Source organism: Gadus chalcogrammus, chromosome 1 (assembly GCF_026213295.1).
Source record: "Gadus chalcogrammus isolate NIFS_2021 chromosome 1, NIFS_Gcha_1.0, whole genome shotgun sequence".
Taxonomy (NCBI): domain Eukaryota; kingdom Metazoa; phylum Chordata; class Actinopteri; order Gadiformes; family Gadidae; genus Gadus; species Gadus chalcogrammus.
Genome location: NC_079412.1, coordinates 25,943,917 through 25,963,519, shown reverse-complemented (window position 1 = coordinate 25,963,519; position 19,603 = coordinate 25,943,917). Strand labels below are relative to the sequence as shown.

Here is a 19,603-nt window from a genome sequence, read left to right as displayed (position 1 = left end):
GCTATACATTTATTATCAATAATGTCCTTCTGAATCAATATATATATAGTTATATACGAAGGAAAATGTGTAAATTCACCCCGCCCTCCGTGACGTTCATGACCAATAAACGCCCGTTTAACCCGGCATCGTACTTATCGTCGCAGAGGTTGTAGGTCAGGGCCGCAGGCATGTGAATCTTCCAGGATAGCCGCACGCTGCCTAGCAACATGTCTTTAGGCCCCGCCTCCAGCAACAAGACCGACTCATGGGCGTCCTCGCTGAGGCGATTGGCCAGGACGCAGCCCGCCGACCCCGCCCCCACGACGACGTAGCTGTACGACGGCGTGTTTTGATTGGCCGCCGTCGACGTGGAGGAGTTGCGCGCGGACCTGGCGTTGAAGGTGGCGCCGCGGGGGAGGGCGGAGAAAAGAGAGGGCAGCCAGGTGCAGATCCCCCGGCCGTCCTCCAAGACCCTCCTGGTGATCTGGGCCCCCGTCGACTGGGCGCCGGCTCTGGCTAACGGGGCCAAACACAGCATCCTCGCTCTGGAAGGGCAGTCTTCATTCACTGGTCACGGCTGAGCAGCGTTGAAGAAAGAACATCAACAAAAACAAATGATGGGTTTGGAAAAAGACACCACACAGACGCAAGGAGAGATTCTATCATTTTAGCTTTAGCCGCAAAAAGGATCGATTTTTTTTATTACATCTGATATGGTTTATTATGTAGTCTACTTGCTACAGGAAATGGGGACTTCCAGGTTGTGGATGACCTGAAGGGGCAAAATCAGACACATCCATGGGTTATATGCTGTAGTATAATTTGCAGATTGGTGCTTCAGCTCTCTGAAGCACCTTACATTCAAGCTCTCAGCCCCAAAACAGTTTGAATGAAGCCTAAATAAAAGTGGTCACCTCTTTAAACAAAACAAAAGAATGACTGGACATTTTCAAGGGGGCTGGTATTAGAAACACAAAAAAAAGCTAAAGTCACAAATCAGAGAAGATGAAATAGACTTTCTCCGAAAGAAGCTGAAATTCAGTCATTCGATCACAGTATTTCGATTTTAAAAGGTTACACAATGAAGGTATTTTATTTCCCCTCTGTTTCTTATAACACCTGACCAAGTGCCAAAAATACAATATGCAGCCTTTAACCATGGTGTAGTGGCATTTTTCGCATGTTTATTTTTATTTTACAATAACAAGTGGGATGGTAGGCTATAGGCTATTAAAATAAACGTATAGCAGGGAAGACACATTTGGGAAGGCTGTGTATCAACTTTGAGGTTAGAACAGTGCTATTTAGGTCAAGATCCATAAGTTGCAGAAATATAAATCCTATATAAGGTTGTGTTACAACAGAGTGCAGGTCTACCTTGCGAGATGAACGATAAGTCAGTGGATGACAGCTTTTCGTTGTTGTTTTTCAAATGTAAGCATGCAACTAAAGCATCAAACTGCAATAATTGTGTTAAGAAATAAATGTCAGCATTCCATTTGACCTGTCCGTGTCCCGTTGAACCTCACAGAGCGCATTGCGATATTGCAACATTGTGAAAAACTCCGTATGGAGTATTGCAAGTGAGGAACAGCCTTTCAATATGTAATCGCTGATACTAACGCTAACTAAAGTTTCCTGGATTACGGTGCGCCAATCAATTATATTATTATTAGCATTGGAGAATCTACTTACTTTTACTGGCAGAATCGAAGTCGAGTAGCCTACATTGACTATGGGCGGAGTTTTGTGAGTGGTGCGGACTATGTAACGGTCACACTTGTACGACACATCATCAGAACATGCATTATTCAATTCAAAGCATCTAGTGGCTTCTGTTTCTGACCCAGCTATTGTCACTTGCAGATGGTTCATTTGATGTATTTGAACTCACAATAGGCCTATAGGTTTCTATTTTTTTATCTATTTATTGCAATGTGGATTTTTACCTTGATAACCCTATCCTGTGGTTTCATTGCTCAAGTGATGTCCCACGATATTGTAAGTTTATTTTGTATTATTATGACAATAAAGCTTTCTATTCTATTCTATTATGGTTAAGATTTTTTTTATTAGTAGTAGTAGTCTATGAGATGCCTGTTAATATTAGTCTATAAGTATTCCTATTATTGTTTTGTTGTTGTGATATTAATGTAGAACGGTTTTTCTGATATGATCTTTTACAGAAAGTCCACTGTTTTTCTTCCGGTAGGTTTCCTTCAAATATTGTTTGTTTATTTCTAGCCAGGATTAGCAGTAATTACTTCCTTTAGTAGTGCATATCTCTGCAGTAGAACACATAGCTCTGTTTTCATTATCCTACATATGCTGGCTTTAGTATTAAAGCAGTCTCTGAACTCAGGAAACAGAATATTCACTCTAAATGTAACTGATAATGTGGCAGGGCATTGAAAACATTTAGTCCTACACTTTAAAAGCAATAAATTAAAGTTTATTCTAAATGAAAATAGTGAAATAATAAAATAGCACAAATGTACTCATGAAATAACAATGGAAATGGTGTCCATGCACTGTAGACAAATTGCCATCCTTTTCGCTGCACGCCTCCGCCAGCTTGCTGAAGGACCTGACGGTGGAGGAGTTTGCGGGGCTCGAAGAGCTCCACATAAAATGGGCTGTCAACGTGGATGGTAAGCTATTTCCCTCCAGCAATTGATATGTTCCTCCTTTTCACAAGGGACGTCCATTGTGTGGTAACTAACACCACCAATGCAATCCTTTGTGTTTGTTTCTTTTAAAGTGAGCAACAAGCACCTGACCGGCACTCGGATCCATGTGTACTTGGGTTATTTCCTCTGTGAATACACCCCATCATTTGCCAACGCAAACCTCACTGGCTTAACACTGGTAGGTCTATCACATGCAACATGTGCTCACATTATGCCAGTACATGCTAAACAAACTAGTTTCCCTCCTTAGACTTAATCGATAGAGGGATGTTTTTAGGAAAAGAATGAAAGGAAACCTTTCTTTCTGAAGGTTTAACGGCATGCTCAGCTATGCAACAGCAAGAACAATCCTTCTTATGTTTTTGTCCCTCGTATATACTCTGCTTACGATTGTGTTCTCTGTTTGTACAACAGCTGTGGTTTAAACTTATTGTACCTGCAAGAGATGGGAATCCTCTTGTGGAAGCAGCCAATCTACCTCTTCCCCCCGTCGCCAATGGGGACCCCTACCTGACTGCTGAAGTGATGGAAGGTGTGTCAAGTAACGAAGTACAAATACTTCGTTACCTTACTTAAGTAGAAATTTTGGGTATTTATACTTTACTGGAGAAATTATTTTTCAGCCTACTTTTTACTTCTACTTCTTACATTTTCACGCACTTATCTGTACTTTCTACTCCTTACTTTTAAAAAATGGCCTCGCTACTCCTATTTTATTTCGGCTTGTTTTTATTCCGCCGGCGTTCAAAAAAACACAAACAAAAAAAACCTATCCAGATAATTTGCGCCATCGGATAGAGTGAATTTGATCGGTTGGATGAGAATAGAAACATATACCATTTTGACACCCTATTGGTTTATATGCGATCCATGGCACCTGTGCATGACCAGAGCCCGTCTTTATTCTCTGACATGACATAAATCGCGCCACATTCCAGCTACGAAATAGCAGACGTAGATGAGCGAAATGTCCCAACCAAGCACCAGTGACGAGGTTGGTAGCCAAGAAGACCAGCCAACCCTTATACATCCCTGGCCGTAGGCCGACCTGGAAGAATTTTTTTAAATGGTTGGATGCAAATACAACTCAGTTCTTACTCGTTACATCTTAAATTCCTGCAGCTAAGCTTGGACACATCCATTTCCATTTCCAATAAAGGCTTTTGATAACATGCCTCTGAAGTTTGACTTTTTGCAACATTCCAAATACTTACAGTATTGGAAATAGTCATCATATCTTCCGCTCCATGAAACACATGTTAATGCTCAGTAGTACACATATGGTTCTTTAATGGTAGAGATTATTCATAAACGCTTGCTATACATTTATTATCAATAATGACCTTCTGAATCCTTCTCCAAATTTTTTCAACATTAACATTATAGTCATTAGATGGCCTTTAGAAAAAAAAAATTGGGGGGAAGTGGGGCAGTGTGCTATAGAGGTGTGCTGTGTGTGTGTCACTAATTCACGGATGGGATAAATGCAGAGAACAAATTCCTTGTATGTGTGAGCATACTTGGCAGAAAAGATTATTGTAATAATAATAATAATACATAGGTTTTATATAGCGCTTTTCTCGGTACCCAAAGACACTTTACAAAAACACAAAACAAAAAGGATACAAATGGACAGTAGTAATAATAACAACAATAATAACAGTAATAGTAATAGTAATTCTATGGGCCCCTATGGCACGGCCTAAGCTTTTGCCCTTAATGTTATTTTTTTCCCCTTGCATTACTTTTACTTTAATACTTTAAGTAGTTTTGAAACCAGTACTTTTATACTTTTACTTAAGTAAAAAGCTTGAGTTGATACTTCAACTTCTACAGAAGTATTTTTAAACGCTAGTATCTATACTTCTACTTGAGTAATGAATGTTAATACTTTTGACACCTCTGCGTGTGTGTCTGTGAAGTGTGTGCAAGTGTGTGTGTGTGTGTGTGTGTGTGTGTGTGTGTGTGTGTGTGTGTGTGTGTGTGTGTGTGTGTGTGTGTGTGTGTGTGTGTCTGCGTGTGTGTGTGTGTTTGTGTGTATGTGTGTGTGTGTGTGTGTGTGTGTGTGTGTGTGTGTGTGTGTGTGTGTGTGTGTGTGTGTGCGTGATGTGTGTGTGTGTGTGTGTGTGTGTGTCTGTGTGTGTGTGTGTGTGTGTGTATGTTTTTGTGTGTCTGTGTGTCTGTGTGTGTGTATGTTTGTGTGTGTGTGTGTGTGTGTGTGTGTGTGTGTGTGTGTGTGTGTGTGTGTGTGTGTGTGTGTGTGTGTTTGTGCCCTTGCATTTGTACTTGTCTCTATTATGAATATTTTGCAGTCCATAAGAATTTGTCCAAGAAATAAAGAGTAATGCCTGTTTCAAATATATCTAAAGGAACTACAACGTATTCAGACTGTACCTCTGGTAAACACCAGTTAGCAATTATCATCACTGAAATCACAGATGTGACAGCAGGTGTGTTGCCATCTGCCCTTTGATTTCAGTGCTGATGGAATAGAGGCCCAATCCCATTTCTACCCCCTATCCCTTCCCCTTACCCCCCTTGTTTTGAAGGGGTAAGGGGGAGGGGGAAGGGGTAAGGGGTAGAAATGGGATTGGGCCTAAAGCTAGATCATGCTGGAGTGTTCAGGCCCTGTATGCAAACACATAGTCAAGCTCAGTTTGATAAAAACCCTCAGGACTCAACAGCATTAACACCGTTCTTTTACCAACGGTATATATAGGGGAAGAGGGAATCTACAAGAAAGCTCAAACATGGTTTGTTGGTTTGGGTAAATGTACAAATAGCAATACATTCAGGACCACCAAAAAGAAGGGGCATGAGAGGACATCTATGTAGTTGGACAACTCATTGGAGCTAGTTTTCACTTCTCACAGTGCTGGTATGTTGGAGTAATGTATTTATAGAAATAAATGCAAATGTTTTACATCCAGAATATACATGCTGACACATTGTAACCTCCCCCCTCCCCCCATAGGATATTACACTGAAGATAAGGGTGAGTGTGTGCTTGTGAACCTGACATTTAAACACAGCAATGGAATAATGCAAATTCATTCAAAAAGTATTAATTGTTTTTATAAATGATTCTCAACACATAAAATTAGTGGAATAGTTTAAGATTTTATGATCAAGAATTATGTATGATCATCGGTTCTGCAGAATGACTCGGCAACATTTTGTTTCCTTAGTTTCCATTCTAGACGTAACTCGTACAGAGCCTACAGGTGAGTAAATAACAGTGGCTGCACCAGAGCTTGCCACTTGGTGGTGCAAGTGAGGCTTTGGGCCTTTTGGGGGCATTATAGCGAATGAAGTGATGGAGATCTCGCTGTTTGGCGTGTTTTATATAAATGCATTTATTTTTATTTTTGGGGGAGCCGATCAGAGCCATAATAAATGTATAAATATATTCAATAAATATACATTTATTGAAAGAACCCAGTTGGAGCGGACATGAAGATGGGTACGAGTACACAACCATTCTGGTGGCTCTCTTTGGAGTGGTGCTGGCTGGCTCTGTCGTCCTTGGTTCATGTCTGATCCTTTGTAAGTAGTAAACCATGTGTTCCTTCATGAAAACAACCCAGTTTACTACATTTGTAGAAACATGCAGATTTTCACCAATTTAAATATATAAATAATCGAAGTAAAAAAAAAAATATATATATATATATATTTTCCACAGGTAAAGCCTACAAAGCGCACATCGTGGTGTCCGGGGACTTCAGCCTACTCCCTGTGTCCGGTGAGCCGCCCGTCTGTGTGCTGCTGGTGTACCCTGCTGAGTGCCCGGCCTTCCAGGGGGCGGTGGTGGCTCTGGCCGAGTTCCTCCAGGAGCACGGAGGCTTCAGTGTGGCCGTGGACCTCTGGCAGCAGGGACAGATAGCCGAGCTGGGCCCCATGCGCTGGGTGGCCGGTCAGGCCAAGACTGCAGACAGAGTCCTGGTCGTCTGCCCCCAGGTACAATCTGTTACATTCATATGCATATTTAGAACTTTGTTCACACAACCACAAATTGACAGGGTTTGATCTGGGTGCAGATGGATGCATGGATTCAGGGATGGAATATGAATAGACTTTTGTTGAGGCTACATCTGAATATGAATTGAATAATTTTCTAACTAGGATGTTAGGTTAAAACACAGACCCTGCAGGGGAAACAACAGGGTAACGTCCACAATTGACATATGCTATGTCTGACATCATATCTGTATGAGGTATAATGTTCATTAATGTTTCATTGCAGACCATTAGCTGCCATTCCCACCATGGCTTTCTTGGACCCTCAGTACCGGCCTCTGCCAGTGACCTTTACCCGCTGGTTCTCAACATGGTGGCCAGCCATGCCAAGAACCCCAGTGAGTTGGCTCTGTTCTGGGCCGTGCAGCTAGGCAAGAGTCAGGATGACAGCCCTAGAAGACTCCCAGGGGAACTCACAGCCTGCAAGATGTTTTCTCTAACAAAGGACCTCCACAAGCTGTGTAGAAGCCTCCATAACAAGAAACAGGACTCTTTGATTCAAAGAAGGCCACATATATTCTACAACGAAAAGAGCATGATGAAGCTGCATGAGGCAATAGGGCAGCTCACCGAGCACCAGTCTAGCATAAATGCAGAGCAAGAGCACTTTAACTCTGTAGTCGTCACTGTATAATAATGTATATATAATTGTTACTGTACTATTACATTTTATTTTGTACCTCGTAGCCTTTTGTAAGTATAAAACCAAAAAAATAAGTGATAAGTATCCATAGATGGATATTAACTATTGTTAGTAGTTATATAATTGCTAAATATTCAAGGTTCTGCTGTTACTATGCTGTTATACTGTTTTTATATAAATGATAATCCACTAAATCTGTGTTGAAAACATTTAGAAATATATTTTACATTTCAAATATACATCAACATCAACAACAAAAACAACAACTGTACAATTGTATGTATTTCAACTAAATAAATTATGTTTGATTATTGGATGTCTATGTACTGAACGCTTCCCCCTGCTTTATAACATCAAGTATAAGTAGATATTTGTGCAGACAACTTTCTACACAAGTAACTGACCAATAGAGGATCATAATTTGCATCACGTGACTAAACACGGAAGTAGTGTGCAGTGCATGCATTTCCAGCTCAGGTTAGTTTAATTTTAGAGGATGCTTAAAATGTGTTAATCCTTTTGTCTAACGCGTTATCATTAAATAATCAACGTGCTGAAACGATGACCCAAGCTGAGAGAGAACAAGAAAACGGAAAGGAGAGAGAGAAGGAACGCGAGAAGGAGAAAGACAAGGACCAGCAGCGTGGGGTCAAGAGACCTATCGTCCCAGCATCTATCCCAGAATCCCTTCAAGAAGTAAGATGTAACGTTAAGGCTCGGCATTTTATATCTCGAAATTGTTGACTACGTTTCTGAAAGCTACCCCGCCTTGCTTCGCCGTCGGCTTACTGTTGACGTCAACCATTGGGATAAATATAGTGAGCTAAGTTTGTTGTTAATATCATCAATTATCAAAATAGGCCTACATTTGCATTATTCTTCGCGTTTCTAAAACGTTGTAATTGTACACACCTCTGTAAAGCTCAACTGAGTATATCTAACAATTTTCTTTGTTTTTAATAGCAAATACAGACCAACTTTGTAGTCGTGATTCACCCTGGTTCAAGGACGCTACGAATCGGGAGAGCGACAGACACTCTACCAGCGTCGGTACCCCACGTAATCGCTCGCAAACACAAGCAAAGCGGACAGCCGAAACACGAAGACCCCTGGCTTCTGAGGGATGGCCTGAATGTACGTTTAAATTAGCAGCTGCAGCTGAAACCCAGCATTATTGTCTATCCTCTTTCTGTTTTTATTAATTGTTGTACATTTGTACAATGCACTACATTTGTAGTGCATCCTTTATAGTTATTTTCCTTTCAGGAATATATATAATATGTGTCTGTATAGAGCTGTAGCTGCAACATAAATTGCACTTGATGCAATTAACTTTTATATACACCAGTCAGTGAGTCTGGGGGATTCTCAAGCACACCTCGTCTTTTAACGTCATGTGGACTTTGTATCCACTACAGAAACCAGAGAGTAACGAGCAGCGACAGAATGGCCTCAAAATGGTGGAACAGGCCATTTGGTCTAAGAAGATGTCTACTGGACTGCGAAGGACGCCTGTGTCAGCTGAACAGGTGTGTGTGTGTGTGTGTGTGTGTGTGTGTGTGTGTGTGTGTGTGTGTGTGTGTGTGTGTGTGTGTGTGTGTGTGTGTGTGTGTGTGTGTGTGTGTGTGTGTGTGTGTGTGTGTGTGTGTGTGTGTGAGAATAACAGTGGAAGAGGGGGATGGGAGTTTGCTGATTCTAACAAGCTAATTCATTAGTTGTTCAGCCTAAGGAGAGTCAATGTGTTGGTTTATTCTGTTTATAAAATCTTTAATTAGGATGTAAAGCCTGAAATGACCTTTTACAATTATGTTGCAGATTAATATGGAACGTGTGTGTGTGTGTGTGTGTGTGTGTGTGTGTGTGTGTGTGTGTGTGTGTGTGTGTGTGTGTGTGTGTGTGTGTGTGTGTGTGTGTGTGTGTGTGTGTGTGTGTGTGTGTGTGTGTGACCATTAAGGCCAGGTCATATAACCGGCAGGTCCGTCCAGCGGTTCTGGACAGCAGCTCCAGGTTGAAGTGGACCAACACGGGCCAGCAGCCTCAGTACCTGGTTGGGGACGAGGTCAGTATGATGAAGACGAAGCTTAAAGAGGCAGAGTGTATATGTCCATTCTACATGTTAATGATGTGAAAAAACATAGGCTTCACGTCTTTCGGCAAATGTTGATTAGCATATTGTAAAAAAAATTACACGCAAATGTTATGAGGAAAAAAGTGTTTCGGAGCTCTAAAATTCACAACATTTTGAGCCGATTTGTAAACCGTTTAGGGTGCTCTGTACGTTTTTTCCAAAAACGTACAAATCACAAACATATTTTTTTAAAGAACTTCAATAATGAACAAATCATAACAAACCAGCCCTTGGGGGAACTCTCTTCTTCTTCTACTTCTTGACGTCGGTGTCTCAGGCCGTGTATGTGAGTCCGTCGGACGGCTACGACGTGCACTGGCCGCTGGTCAGGGGTCACCTCAACGTGCACCCAGGCCCCGGGGGCTCGCTCACAGCTGTCCTGGCCGACCTGGAGGCCATCTGGGGTCACGTGATCAACAAGCAGCTGGAGATCCCGCTGAAAGACCTCAAGGTGGGCGGGGCCTCTGGCCGTGCGCTTGGTCAGTTATGCTGGCCCCTTTCTGGATAAACATCCATCCAATAATAACAGCAGTGTCTGGGGGGTTCATTCGTCCCTTTTTGTTCGGAAAAAAAGCATGACAATGTGGGATTAATACAGAGTATGTGCCATTTAAACATTCAATTTTAAAGCACCTACCTAATATATGTGACCTGAAACAATTCACTGCTTAATAAACCAAAGGATGACAACATTTATCTTTGATAAACACTTATTTGATTTGTTCTTAAAACACAACACGCATACAGATCATTATTTCTTATGCAGTGCTTGTCAGAAATGTATGTTTATGAATTGTTCTTCCGGAAAAATCTTATTTCATAGTTATTATTGGATTATTATTGAACACCTATTATCTAAACCTTTCTTCGAAAATGACCAAATTCTTTTATTTTTTGTATTCTAGTATTACAGATGTATCCTGTTGGTCCCTGATATATACAATAGACAGCACATAAAGGAGATGGTCAACATGCTGCTGCTGAACATGGGCTTCTCAGGTGACACTCACAAAATAAATATATTTCAATCCTATTTATTTATTTTAAAAAAATGAAAGGAAGCAAATATCCTTGACCCCAGCAATTGCTAAGTAATATATTAAGTCATTGAGCAGATGGTTTTTATCCGGTGGAAGTAGCCCGAGGACAACAGCAATAACACCAGTGTGTCTGCGCCTCATGCAGCCATCATCGTGCACCAGGAGTCCGTGTGCGCTACGTTTGGTAGCGGCCTGAGCAGTGCCTGTGTGGTGGACGTGGGCGACCAGAAGACTAGTCTCTGCTGCGTGGAGGACGGGGTGTCCCACCGCAACTCCAGGTACAGGCAGGGGCCACTGGAGCACTGGGGGAGGAATGAGGGTACAGCAAAGTGTCAGAGTATAATGGAACCATTTAGAAAGATGAAATTGTGTGAAATATTGATTCAGGGTTGTGTATCGTACAAACCATACGATATACAATGCATATAATTGCATATGAAATGGGGTGTTGAGCTGGAGTGATCTCAACCGTAAACCGATATTATTTATTACGGAATAGTATAGACATTTTAGTGGCATTAAGGCATTTTGTAAGTTACGTGTGTGTTACTCTGCAGGTTATGTTTGTCTTATGGTGGTGCAGATGTCACCCGCACTTTCTTCTGGCTCCTGCAGAGGGCGGGCTTTCCCTACAGAGAGTGTCAGCTCTCCAACAGGCTGGACTGTCAGCTACTTCAGCAACTCAAAGAGTTGTTCTGCCATCTCAATCAGGTGTGTGTGTGTGTGTGTGTGTGTGTGTGTGTGTGTGTGTGTGTGTGTGTGTGTGTGTGTGTGTGTGTGTGTGTGTGTGTGTGTGTGTGTGTGTGTGTGTGTGTGTGTGTGTGTGTGTGTGTGTGTGTGTGTGTGTGTGTGTGTGTGTGTGTGAACTGTGGTGGTGGGGGGATTCCAAATCTATTATGAGGATCCGGCAGTATATCCCCCTGGAGACAACAGAATCGGTTTCGAATTGAAAGGCAAATTCAGAGGCTAGAGCTCAACATGTCTGAAAGTCAAACAGTGGTTGTCGGCCCACATTTAAGTCTCTTTAATCACCATCTATTCCACAGGACATTTCGGGACTACAAGATCATGAGTTTCGTATGCGTTTCCCAGAAGCCCCAGCTCTTCTTTACCATATTCGACTTGGTGATGAGAAGCTACAGGTACTTTAACAAAGCGCAATGCAACGGTAAATAAATTAAATTTGACAAAATACCGGTTCTATCAAATATTGAAAGAACCGGTATAGTACCCGAAGCTCTATGAAAGTGTATTTGGTTAATTTGAAAGTGTGTGTGTGTGTGTGTCCGTGTGTCCGTGTGTCCGTGTGTCCGTGTGTCCGTGTGTCCGTGTGTCCGTGTGTCCGTGTGTCCTGTTCTTCCCAGGCACCAATGGGTTTGTTCTATCCAACCACATTCGGCATTGTGGGCCAGAAGATGACGTCATTGCCGTACCGTTCCCAAGGCGACCCCGAGGACCCTCACGATGAGCACTATCTGCTCGGTACTCAGAGCAAACAGGACCAGGTAACGCACGCACGCACGCACGCACATGCATACATACACACGTACGTGTCCGATCACCTCCCGGAAAACCTAAGGGAAGGCTTAGCCTTCCAGAATGTTATGTTGCACTTCAAGGTGCATCGTGGATCAACCAAGCGACACTCTGGGCTAAACCCTCTCAATACCTCATCCTCTCCCTCCTTCACCTCTTCTCTGAGCAGTCCTCCAAATGCTCCGCGGACCGCAAGCCCCTCTCCAGGCCCGCGGGGGCGGTGGACAGTGAGCTGACGGGCCCAGGCGGCAGCGCGGAGCCCTCCGACCCGCACAGGCTCAGCGGCGGCGGCGGCGGCGGCGCTGGATGCAGCCAGGGGGAGATGGAGCTGGGGCCGGCCCAGGCAGAGTGCCTGATGGGCCCAGGAGAGGCGGAGGAGCAGCAGCCCTCCGCACTGCTGTCCAGGAAGTCGGCCATCATGGGCCAGTTTGAGAGCAAGGCCCTGGGCTTGGACAAGGCCATCCTGCATAGCATTGACTGCTGCGGTGAGGGGGCGCCCGGGGGGGACTGTGTTAATCACTTCCTGGTCAAAAATGTTCTGGGCACTCGCCCTGCTACAGTAAAAATAATTCAGTGTAACCTTTTCATCGAATATGCCACATTTTGTTTACTGAGCAAAAGGGACCTTATTGGCCTTATATTGTCTTTTTAGTACATTGAATAGTACATACAGTTGGTTATTATGGCCAATTTCCCTAACCACAAGGTAATGCTGCCGATCTCTTTCTCGGTTTTAAATGTAATGTATTTATAACCTATGTATTGACAGCGTCGGACGAGACCAAGCGCAAAATGTACAGCTCCATCCTGGTGGTGGGGGGAGGACTGATGTTCCACGGTGCTCAGGAGTTCCTGCTCCATCGCATCATTAACAAGATGCCACCGTCCTTCCGAAGGCTGGTGGACAATGTTGAGGTCATCACACGCCCCAAGGTAACCTTGGAAATGCTGATTGGCTGTTTTATTTAAGCGATAGTATTACATTGTTCAGTAACAAATATCTTCAAAAGGAGTTATATTAGTTGAATGTATGCATGTTGTTTAAACATTTAACATGTTTATCAAATCAAACCATCAACATACCATATCGCGGTGGAACTGTTTTCTTAAATAGAGTGATCTGTATTGTATTGGCATTTCTAGAGTGAGTCCTGGGAGTATACTGCAACCCTCTTATCATTTTGCGGTTTGAATTTTATGAAAGTACATGTGTCATGACGCCAACGTTTTAGTTTCACTGTTTGCACATACGATGGCGCCCCCTGCAGGACATGGACCCCTGGCTGATCTCTTGGAAGGGAGGGGCGGTGCTGGCCTGCTTGGACACCTCCCAGGAGATGTGGATCCACCAGCGGGAGTGGCAGCGCTTCGGTGTCCGCATGCTCCGCGAGAGAGCCGCCTTCGTGTGGTGAACCCGGCTGAGTGACGATGGTCATTTCGATGGATGTTTACCATTTTGTTGTCTCTTTATTTAGATCATATGAATACAATCGGTTTTTTTTGTTTTACATTAAGAACAGATCCCCAGGAAAAAACAAATTGGTTTTGAAAGAACATGGTCAAATTGTTGACGTTTCTCTACTCTGTAAATAGCGTTTTCTGTCATTGTCGAACAATTTGTTGAGTCTTCATTTTATTACATGACCGGATCTTCGCAAAGAAACATTTTGACATTGTAAATCTTTATTTAAATCTGAGGGATATAAAGCACCTAATAACTTAATCTTCAAGGTTTGAAATGAACACATGGGTCAGTAAGTTGTGAGAAGCAGAAAGAATGAAGGGGAGCGGAGAGAGCGGAGCTGAAGTCGGTTGCCACATCAGCCAGCCTGGCCCCTACAATGTAGGAATTCCCAGGATGGCATCAAAAATCTGCCAACGGCAGAGGCAACCAAGGACCATGGGTGCAGACATGTAAACATGCCATGCGCCCATCGCCTACACTGGATGTGTAGGCGTTTACCTACAAGGAGAAATGAAACATGTCAGTGCAGACCATCTATTATTATAAGAAAAACCATAAGCCCTTGAGGATATAAAAAAAAAATATATGCATACGTCTTGGTATTTTATAATGGCTGTGTGGATTATCTGATTTATTTAGATCACATTAAAGCACATCCTTCATTTATGTTCATTGTGCTTCTAGAAAAGTTGAAACAACAATATGGCCACAAAATGCCCCCTTTGGAATTACATGAAAATATTAGTTCTCACCTTCCTCATCCTCCTCCTCCCATTGGTGGGGCACTTGGCCCCGCCCCATGGTTTATCCTGCCCATGCGCCGCCTTCCACCAGGGGGGCCTGGAGGACTGAGAGCGAGGAAGAGAGAACAGTAGAAGAAGTCAGTTCATTGGTTAGTGAGGTTCAAAGATGCGACGAGTTCAGACTTATGGTTTGAAAATGTTCTTCTGTGATCCAGATGCCTCGGACACCAGCCTTTCGAGTTGCACTTGTGACGTAATATCCGGTCTCGGAGCACCTATAGCGTTCCCGTTCGTCTTTGATTGTTTCATGAAATTGGCTAGTCTTTGTTTATTGTTAGCTACATTAGCCTCTTAAGCAAACCAGCTTGAAAACAAACACTTTACATTGTATTGTATTGCAAGCCCATGCAATGCATAAATTGGTGTAATAAAGTGTGTTAGAGCATTTAAAATCAACGTTATAATGACCAACGTGGTACAAATACAAAGAAAATAAATCTCTTTACGGGCGCAGCCATTTTTGTTGAGAGCGTCATCACTGAACTCGGTATACTCAGAATTCCGAGGGGGCTCGGCCAAAAGGGGGCGTGCCTCCGTGAAATGCCGCAAAAAAGCTGGGCAATTTCCCCACTTCCAACTCGGTAGGCTGGTGTCCGTGGCATCTGGATCACACCATTAGTGGAGAAACATTTGAACCCAGTACTTACTCTCTGCCATCCGAGAACCGTGATGATCCAGCGACAATTCTATCCTTTGTAAGATCCGACTGAACTATTGTCGTGAAGCTGAACACAAGGGTGATTTGATCAGACGTACAGATACAACTTTAAATGTGGGTGTGTATACTATTGAAGACATTTCCTTTGAGTAAATCAAACAATCAACTTAAAATATTTTGGCTGCCGTTTTCATTAAAACAAGGATAAAGTAGCTATTGGTTATGAATTAAACAGAATATTTCCAGAATATACATCAAATAAAAAATTGCCATAGAATATCTTCACGGGTAGAGAGTGCTATGCGGTGAGTTCCCTGTTAGGTTATTGAGGTTACTGTTAGATATTGATAGACTGATTTGGTGGTGGGTTACTCACAACAAGCCGACGAACTCGACTATTCCCCAAAACATTTTTGCCAGGTTGGGGAAACTCCATCGTGACCGTGACGACCCCAAGGTCTGACCTGAGGGACACAAACCAGAATCACTAAGTTATTCTGTACAGTATAATGCTGTAGGAACACGTTAAAAGGACAGTACGTTTAAAACAATACTTTGCCGATGACGGCACTCATACATGTAACATCCCCATGGGATCTTTAACTACTAATTGCTATCCATTTGTATGGTACGCCGGTACGTCCGACCTGCACTTGTGAGAATGTGACGTAATTTCCTGGCTTGCAGCGCTATAGCATCGCCGTTTCTCATTGGCTAGTCATTGTTAGCTACATTAGCCTCTTTAGCAAACCAGCTCGATAACAAACAATGCAACTTTATATTTTATTGCACGCACCGCAAGACCGAATAAAGTAGCAATGTAATTAAATGTGTAAGAACATTTAAAATGAACAACGTGGTACAAATACAAAAATCTCGGCCTTTACTTTCAGAATAGCGAGCAGGACAGAAAAAAAGAGGGCGTTCCTCCGTGAAATGCGGTAAGAAAGATCGGAGATTTACAATTTACGACTAGCACGTAGCGGCGTACCATACAAATGGATAGCACCAGGCTTTAGCCAATCAATGCGCGACAACAACTGACTAGACTAGAAGAATCGCTAATATGCGATCGTGAATTGTGTTATAAAACCAAATCCACTACATTTACGCACCGAGTTGACAAACGCTATGCACATGTTTGCTTTTCAATGGTATAATATTGTAGAAGCTTTAGCTATGGTTAATTAGTAGGGTTTCGTATAGGAGTACGATATCTGGTCTATAGACACAAACATTGACACTTTTCTTTTTACATGATAGGTTATCTGCAACCAAGAAATAACCCTATCCGGAATAAAGAAGGTTTATGAGTGATTATATTGCCTAAATCATCTGAACTACTCACCGTCGGACATCTTCGCCAGGCCCTGTTTACCAATGTGAGTTTCAGCTTCCGGTAAACACGTCACAGGTACGACACAGACGGTCATATGGCGCGTTCAAATCGCTGGGAATTAGATGCTGTATTCCAATATCCATAATATCCGCACTCACTAAGGCCCCGTTTACACGAGGACGCTTGCGGGTGAAAACGACAAAATATTTTATCGGAAGTGCCTTTCGTTTAGACGGTGACGGCGTTTTTGGGGCATGAAAACGCATAAATCTGAAACCACCCTCCAGAGTGGAAAAGTTGAAAACGCTCCGCCGTAGCGTTTCCGTCTAAACTGCCAAGACGCAAAACACTGCTCAGATCTGCTCACGTCGCGTACGCGTTTACGTCACATACATGTGCCAGTACAAGGAAATAAACAAACATGTCAGATTATTTCCATGCGTCGGACCGTCAAGCTGCTCTTGCAGCTCTAACAAGCATACAGGAGTATTTCCACGAAATGTACAGGATATTCACAGATAGTATTACTGAAGCGAGAAGGATCTTTTTGGTTTTTGCGGCACAGATAAGAGAAGGAAGATTCTACGCATGCGCTCAGACATGGCGGTGTTGTGTGATAGTCTATAGTATCACACCACCACCTAGCAGCCTGGCATGCATACCCAATCGAATTCCACACACTTTTGCGTCACCGTATGCACGCAGATTTCCTCCCGAAAACGCTTGTCTAAACGCGGAATAAAAAGTGAAGACGCAACGCCACTTTTGCGTCTTCTGTTCAGACCGTCATCATGTAAACGTAGCCTAAGTATAGTGAGTGCGTAGTTCGTTCCAATTAAGAAGGGGGCGAAAATAAGTGTACTGAAAGGACCCGGAAGGTGTACTCAAAATGGTCAAAGTGTGGATCGATGTACACTCTTCGTACTCAACGGCAGCCATCTTAGCTACGTAGCGGAACATGTCGGAGCCAGGCTTAGCAAACATGGTGCATTTTCCACATAGCCTGCATTAATAGTAATTTTTAGTTTTTATAGCTTTTATAGCTGCTAGCTGTAATTTCGTTCCATTTCGACTTTGTGATTGTGTCATGAAATTGAAGTTGTTTTTTATTGTAAGCTCCATTAGCCTCTTTAGCAAACCAGCCTGAAAACAAACAACACAGCTTTACATTGTATTTCACCCACAGCAAGACTGCAATGAATGACCCATTGGTGATCGACAATAAAATGACCAACGTGTTACAAATACAAAGAAAATAAATCCCTTCATGAGCGCAGCCATTTTTGTTGAGAGCATCATCACTGCTCTCGGCCTACTCTCAAGGCCTGATTCCACTGGAGGCGTACGCGCCGCGGGACGGCTGCGCCGCGGTCACCGCTGCTGATCGCTTCCACTCTAATCAATGAGACCATTTCCACCGGGCGCGCCGCGGAACGTTTCAGCAGCGTCCTAGGAGCGGCGTGCTGCGCCGCGGCGGAAAATGTCAGAAAGGACAAAGCGTGGCATTTAATTGCAATAGTTTTGGGAGTGGAAAGTGAGTACATTAGGTTTAGGATTATCGCGTGATCTCGTGATCTCGCGTGAATACGGCTGGCTCGCAAGGCAGCGCTACGCTGCCGTTACGCGCCCGGTAGGAATGGACGCAGGGCAGAGGACGCAGGGAGATTTCCCGACTTCCGACTCGGAAGGCTGGCGTCCGAGGATTCAGGAACACACCACTATTGCCTTCAAAACAGCTCAGCGGTTCGGAAGCCCTTACGTGTCTTTTTACCAAGCCCCAACCACAGCAAGATATATACCAGCATTCAATGCGGAAGTGACAAACATTGCAGTAGCACCGGGTGGCCACTACGAGGTGATACCAAAAGGGAGCAATTCTTCGTTGACTCACATGTTAAACAGGCCGTTTTCACAGTCTTATTAAACCTATTTACAGCCTGGTCCAAAAAACCATTCTAATCAGTATGTTTAGTTCATATCTCCATGACAACACTGAGGGGGGTGTTTTGTTTTTTTAGGAGGCTAGGTTTTATTGGATTGGAGGTTAAAATCTATGAATAATTAGGGGCGCGGCCTCTTGAGTGACAGCTAGCCGCTGACTCTCACCTCGACTCGGAGGCTAGTTCTCACCTTTTTGGTTAAAGGAAATGAGGAGGAGTCAAACTATGACGAGTCACACTAAGATGGCGACGCGCATAAAGACATTGGATGCAGTTGGAACAACTGAGGCCTGCCCGGATGCTACATCCATTTTATATACTATCTATGGTCTTTACGTAAACCTTCCCTTCTTCCAAAATATGAGTGTTCAGGAAACACCCCTCAGAAGTTCGTAGAATATGACATAAAACCATTAAAACAGATTGTTCCTTTAGACTACACTTCATAACATCAAGTATGGATGCCCGCAGGGACCTTTTTGCGCTTCTTTGCTGAATCATATGAATCAGTTATTAGAACTGTTTGCGATGGTTGAACATTTTAATATCTGGTGATTTTAATGTCCATGTTTGCTGTGAGTCACAACCTTTGACCCGGGACTTCTTGAACCTCCTTGACTCATTTAGTCTAGAGCGAGCTGTCACCGGCGCATGAAAAGGGTCACATATTAGATCTTGTGCTGTCCAATGGTATTTCTGTCCCTGTTAATGAAATCTGTGCCAAGTCTTTTACCGACCACTCCCCAATTCTGTTCACTGTGTCAGTCCCATGCTCAGGTAGTACCCATAGTGTCTCCAAACAGGTATCCCAACTCAACTCCTCTGCCTCAAACCCTGGGAAACTGTTTCCCTGTTCTCATCCCTCCTCAACCCTCCCTCGCCCCCACCTCCTCGCCCCCACCTCCTTCCTGCCTCACTGCTGATGACTTTGTTACCTACTTTACCCAGAAAGTGAAGGACATTAGCTCCTCTTTTATCCCTGCCTCCATTCTCCCTCCTCCCATCCCCTCCTCTGTCTTTACCCAATTTAGCCCTCTCACCTCTGACGAGGTCAACAGAATAATAACATCTAACCATGCCACCACCTGCCCCCTTGACGCTATCCCCTCCTCTCTCCTCCAGGATGTCTCAAGCGACATCCTGTCATTTCTCACCTCAATTTTCAACTCCTCCCTCACTTCAGGCATTGTTCCAGCGTCTTTCAAGACTGCCAGAATAAAGCCTCTCCTCAAAAAAACAACATCCAGAACTACAGACCGGTATCTCTTCTTTCATTCCTGTCTAAAACACTGGAACGTGCCGTTGCTAACCAACTGTCCTCCTATCTCTCATCTAACAACCTTCTTGACCCTCACCAGT

At 43.4% G+C, this 19,603-nt stretch overlaps 3 protein-coding genes and 1 long non-coding RNA gene across 10 annotated transcripts in view; 2 read left to right on the top strand and 2 right to left on the bottom strand.

The window, feature by feature from the left end:
- chdh (choline dehydrogenase) overlaps positions 1-1,767 on the bottom strand; it is a 9,001-nt gene extending 7,234 nt beyond the window's left edge. The window contains exons 1-3 of one of the 6 annotated variants that reach the window (XM_056598480.1): positions 1,678-1,754; positions 689-754; positions 135-559 (exon numbers count right to left, since the gene is read on the bottom strand). In XM_056598480.1, the coding sequence (XP_056454455.1) occupies positions 135-520 (386 nt within the window). In that variant the 5' untranslated portion in view covers positions 521-559; positions 689-754; positions 1,678-1,754. The other 5 variants (XM_056598515.1, XM_056598489.1, XM_056598506.1 and 2 more) reach the window with 5 other exon arrangements.
- On the top strand, positions 1,669-7,647 carry LOC130388929 (uncharacterized). The gene is made up of 10 exons (XM_056598535.1): positions 1,669-1,983; positions 2,169-2,190; positions 2,520-2,633; positions 2,744-2,850; positions 3,087-3,204; positions 5,647-5,667; positions 5,861-5,896; positions 6,108-6,218; positions 6,358-6,632; positions 6,919-7,647. Exons 1-10 carry the CDS (start codon positions 1,918-1,920, stop codon positions 7,324-7,326), a joined length of 1,278 nt encoding a protein of 425 aa, XP_056454510.1. The 5' UTR covers positions 1,669-1,917; the 3' UTR covers positions 7,327-7,647.
- Positions 7,648-7,746: 99 nt separating this feature from the next.
- actr8 (actin related protein 8) lies at positions 7,747-15,959 on the top strand. Of its 2 annotated transcripts, none has more exons than XM_056598460.1 (13): positions 7,747-8,031; positions 8,299-8,469; positions 8,754-8,864; positions 9,290-9,394; positions 9,741-9,914; positions 10,369-10,462; positions 10,649-10,781; positions 11,061-11,214; positions 11,550-11,645; positions 11,868-12,008; positions 12,209-12,524; positions 12,809-12,972; positions 13,308-15,882. In XM_056598460.1, exons 1-13 carry the CDS (start codon positions 7,897-7,899, stop codon positions 13,449-13,451), a joined length of 1,938 nt encoding a protein of 645 aa, XP_056454435.1. In that variant the 5' UTR covers positions 7,747-7,896; the 3' UTR covers positions 13,452-15,882. The 2 variants fall into 2 exon arrangements, with proteins under 2 accessions (XP_056454435.1, XP_056454442.1); XM_056598467.1 differs by lacking the exon at positions 7,747-8,031 and adding an exon at positions 8,062-8,153 and having other exon boundaries at positions 13,308-15,959.
- LOC130388935 (uncharacterized) lies at positions 12,952-16,416 on the bottom strand. Its single transcript, XR_008896487.1, has 5 exons — positions 16,314-16,416; positions 15,342-15,429; positions 14,955-15,032; positions 14,257-14,352; positions 12,952-14,002 (listed from the first exon to the last, which is right to left on the bottom strand). It is a non-coding gene; the product is annotated as an uncharacterized LOC130388935 (long non-coding RNA).
- Between the last annotated feature and the right edge of the window lie 3,187 nt (positions 16,417-19,603).

What these genes read in the sequence shown, in the direction of transcription:
- LOC130388929 (XM_056598535.1), top strand. Translation starts at nt 1,918, where the DNA reads ATGTGGATTTTTACCTTGATAACCCTATCCTGTGGTTTCATTGCTCAA. An exon ending in AAGTGATGTCCCACGATATT is followed by an intron (nt 1,984 to 2,168) that starts GTAAGTTTATTT and finishes GATCTTTTACAG; the next exon opens with AAAGTCCACTGTTTTTCTTC. An exon ending in ATATTACACTGAAGATAAGG is followed by an intron (nt 5,668 to 5,860) that starts GTGAGTGTGTGC and finishes TTGTTTCCTTAG; the next exon opens with TTTCCATTCTAGACGTAACT.
- actr8 (XM_056598460.1), top strand. Translation starts at nt 7,897, where the DNA reads ATGACCCAAGCTGAGAGAGAACAAGAAAACGGAAAGGAGAGAGAGAAG. An exon ending in CGCCTGTGTCAGCTGAACAG is followed by an intron (nt 8,865 to 9,289) that starts GTGTGTGTGTGT and finishes GTGACCATTAAG; the next exon opens with GCCAGGTCATATAACCGGCA. An exon ending in TCCCGCTGAAAGACCTCAAG is followed by an intron (nt 9,915 to 10,368) that starts GTGGGCGGGGCC and finishes TTTGTATTCTAG; the next exon opens with TATTACAGATGTATCCTGTT.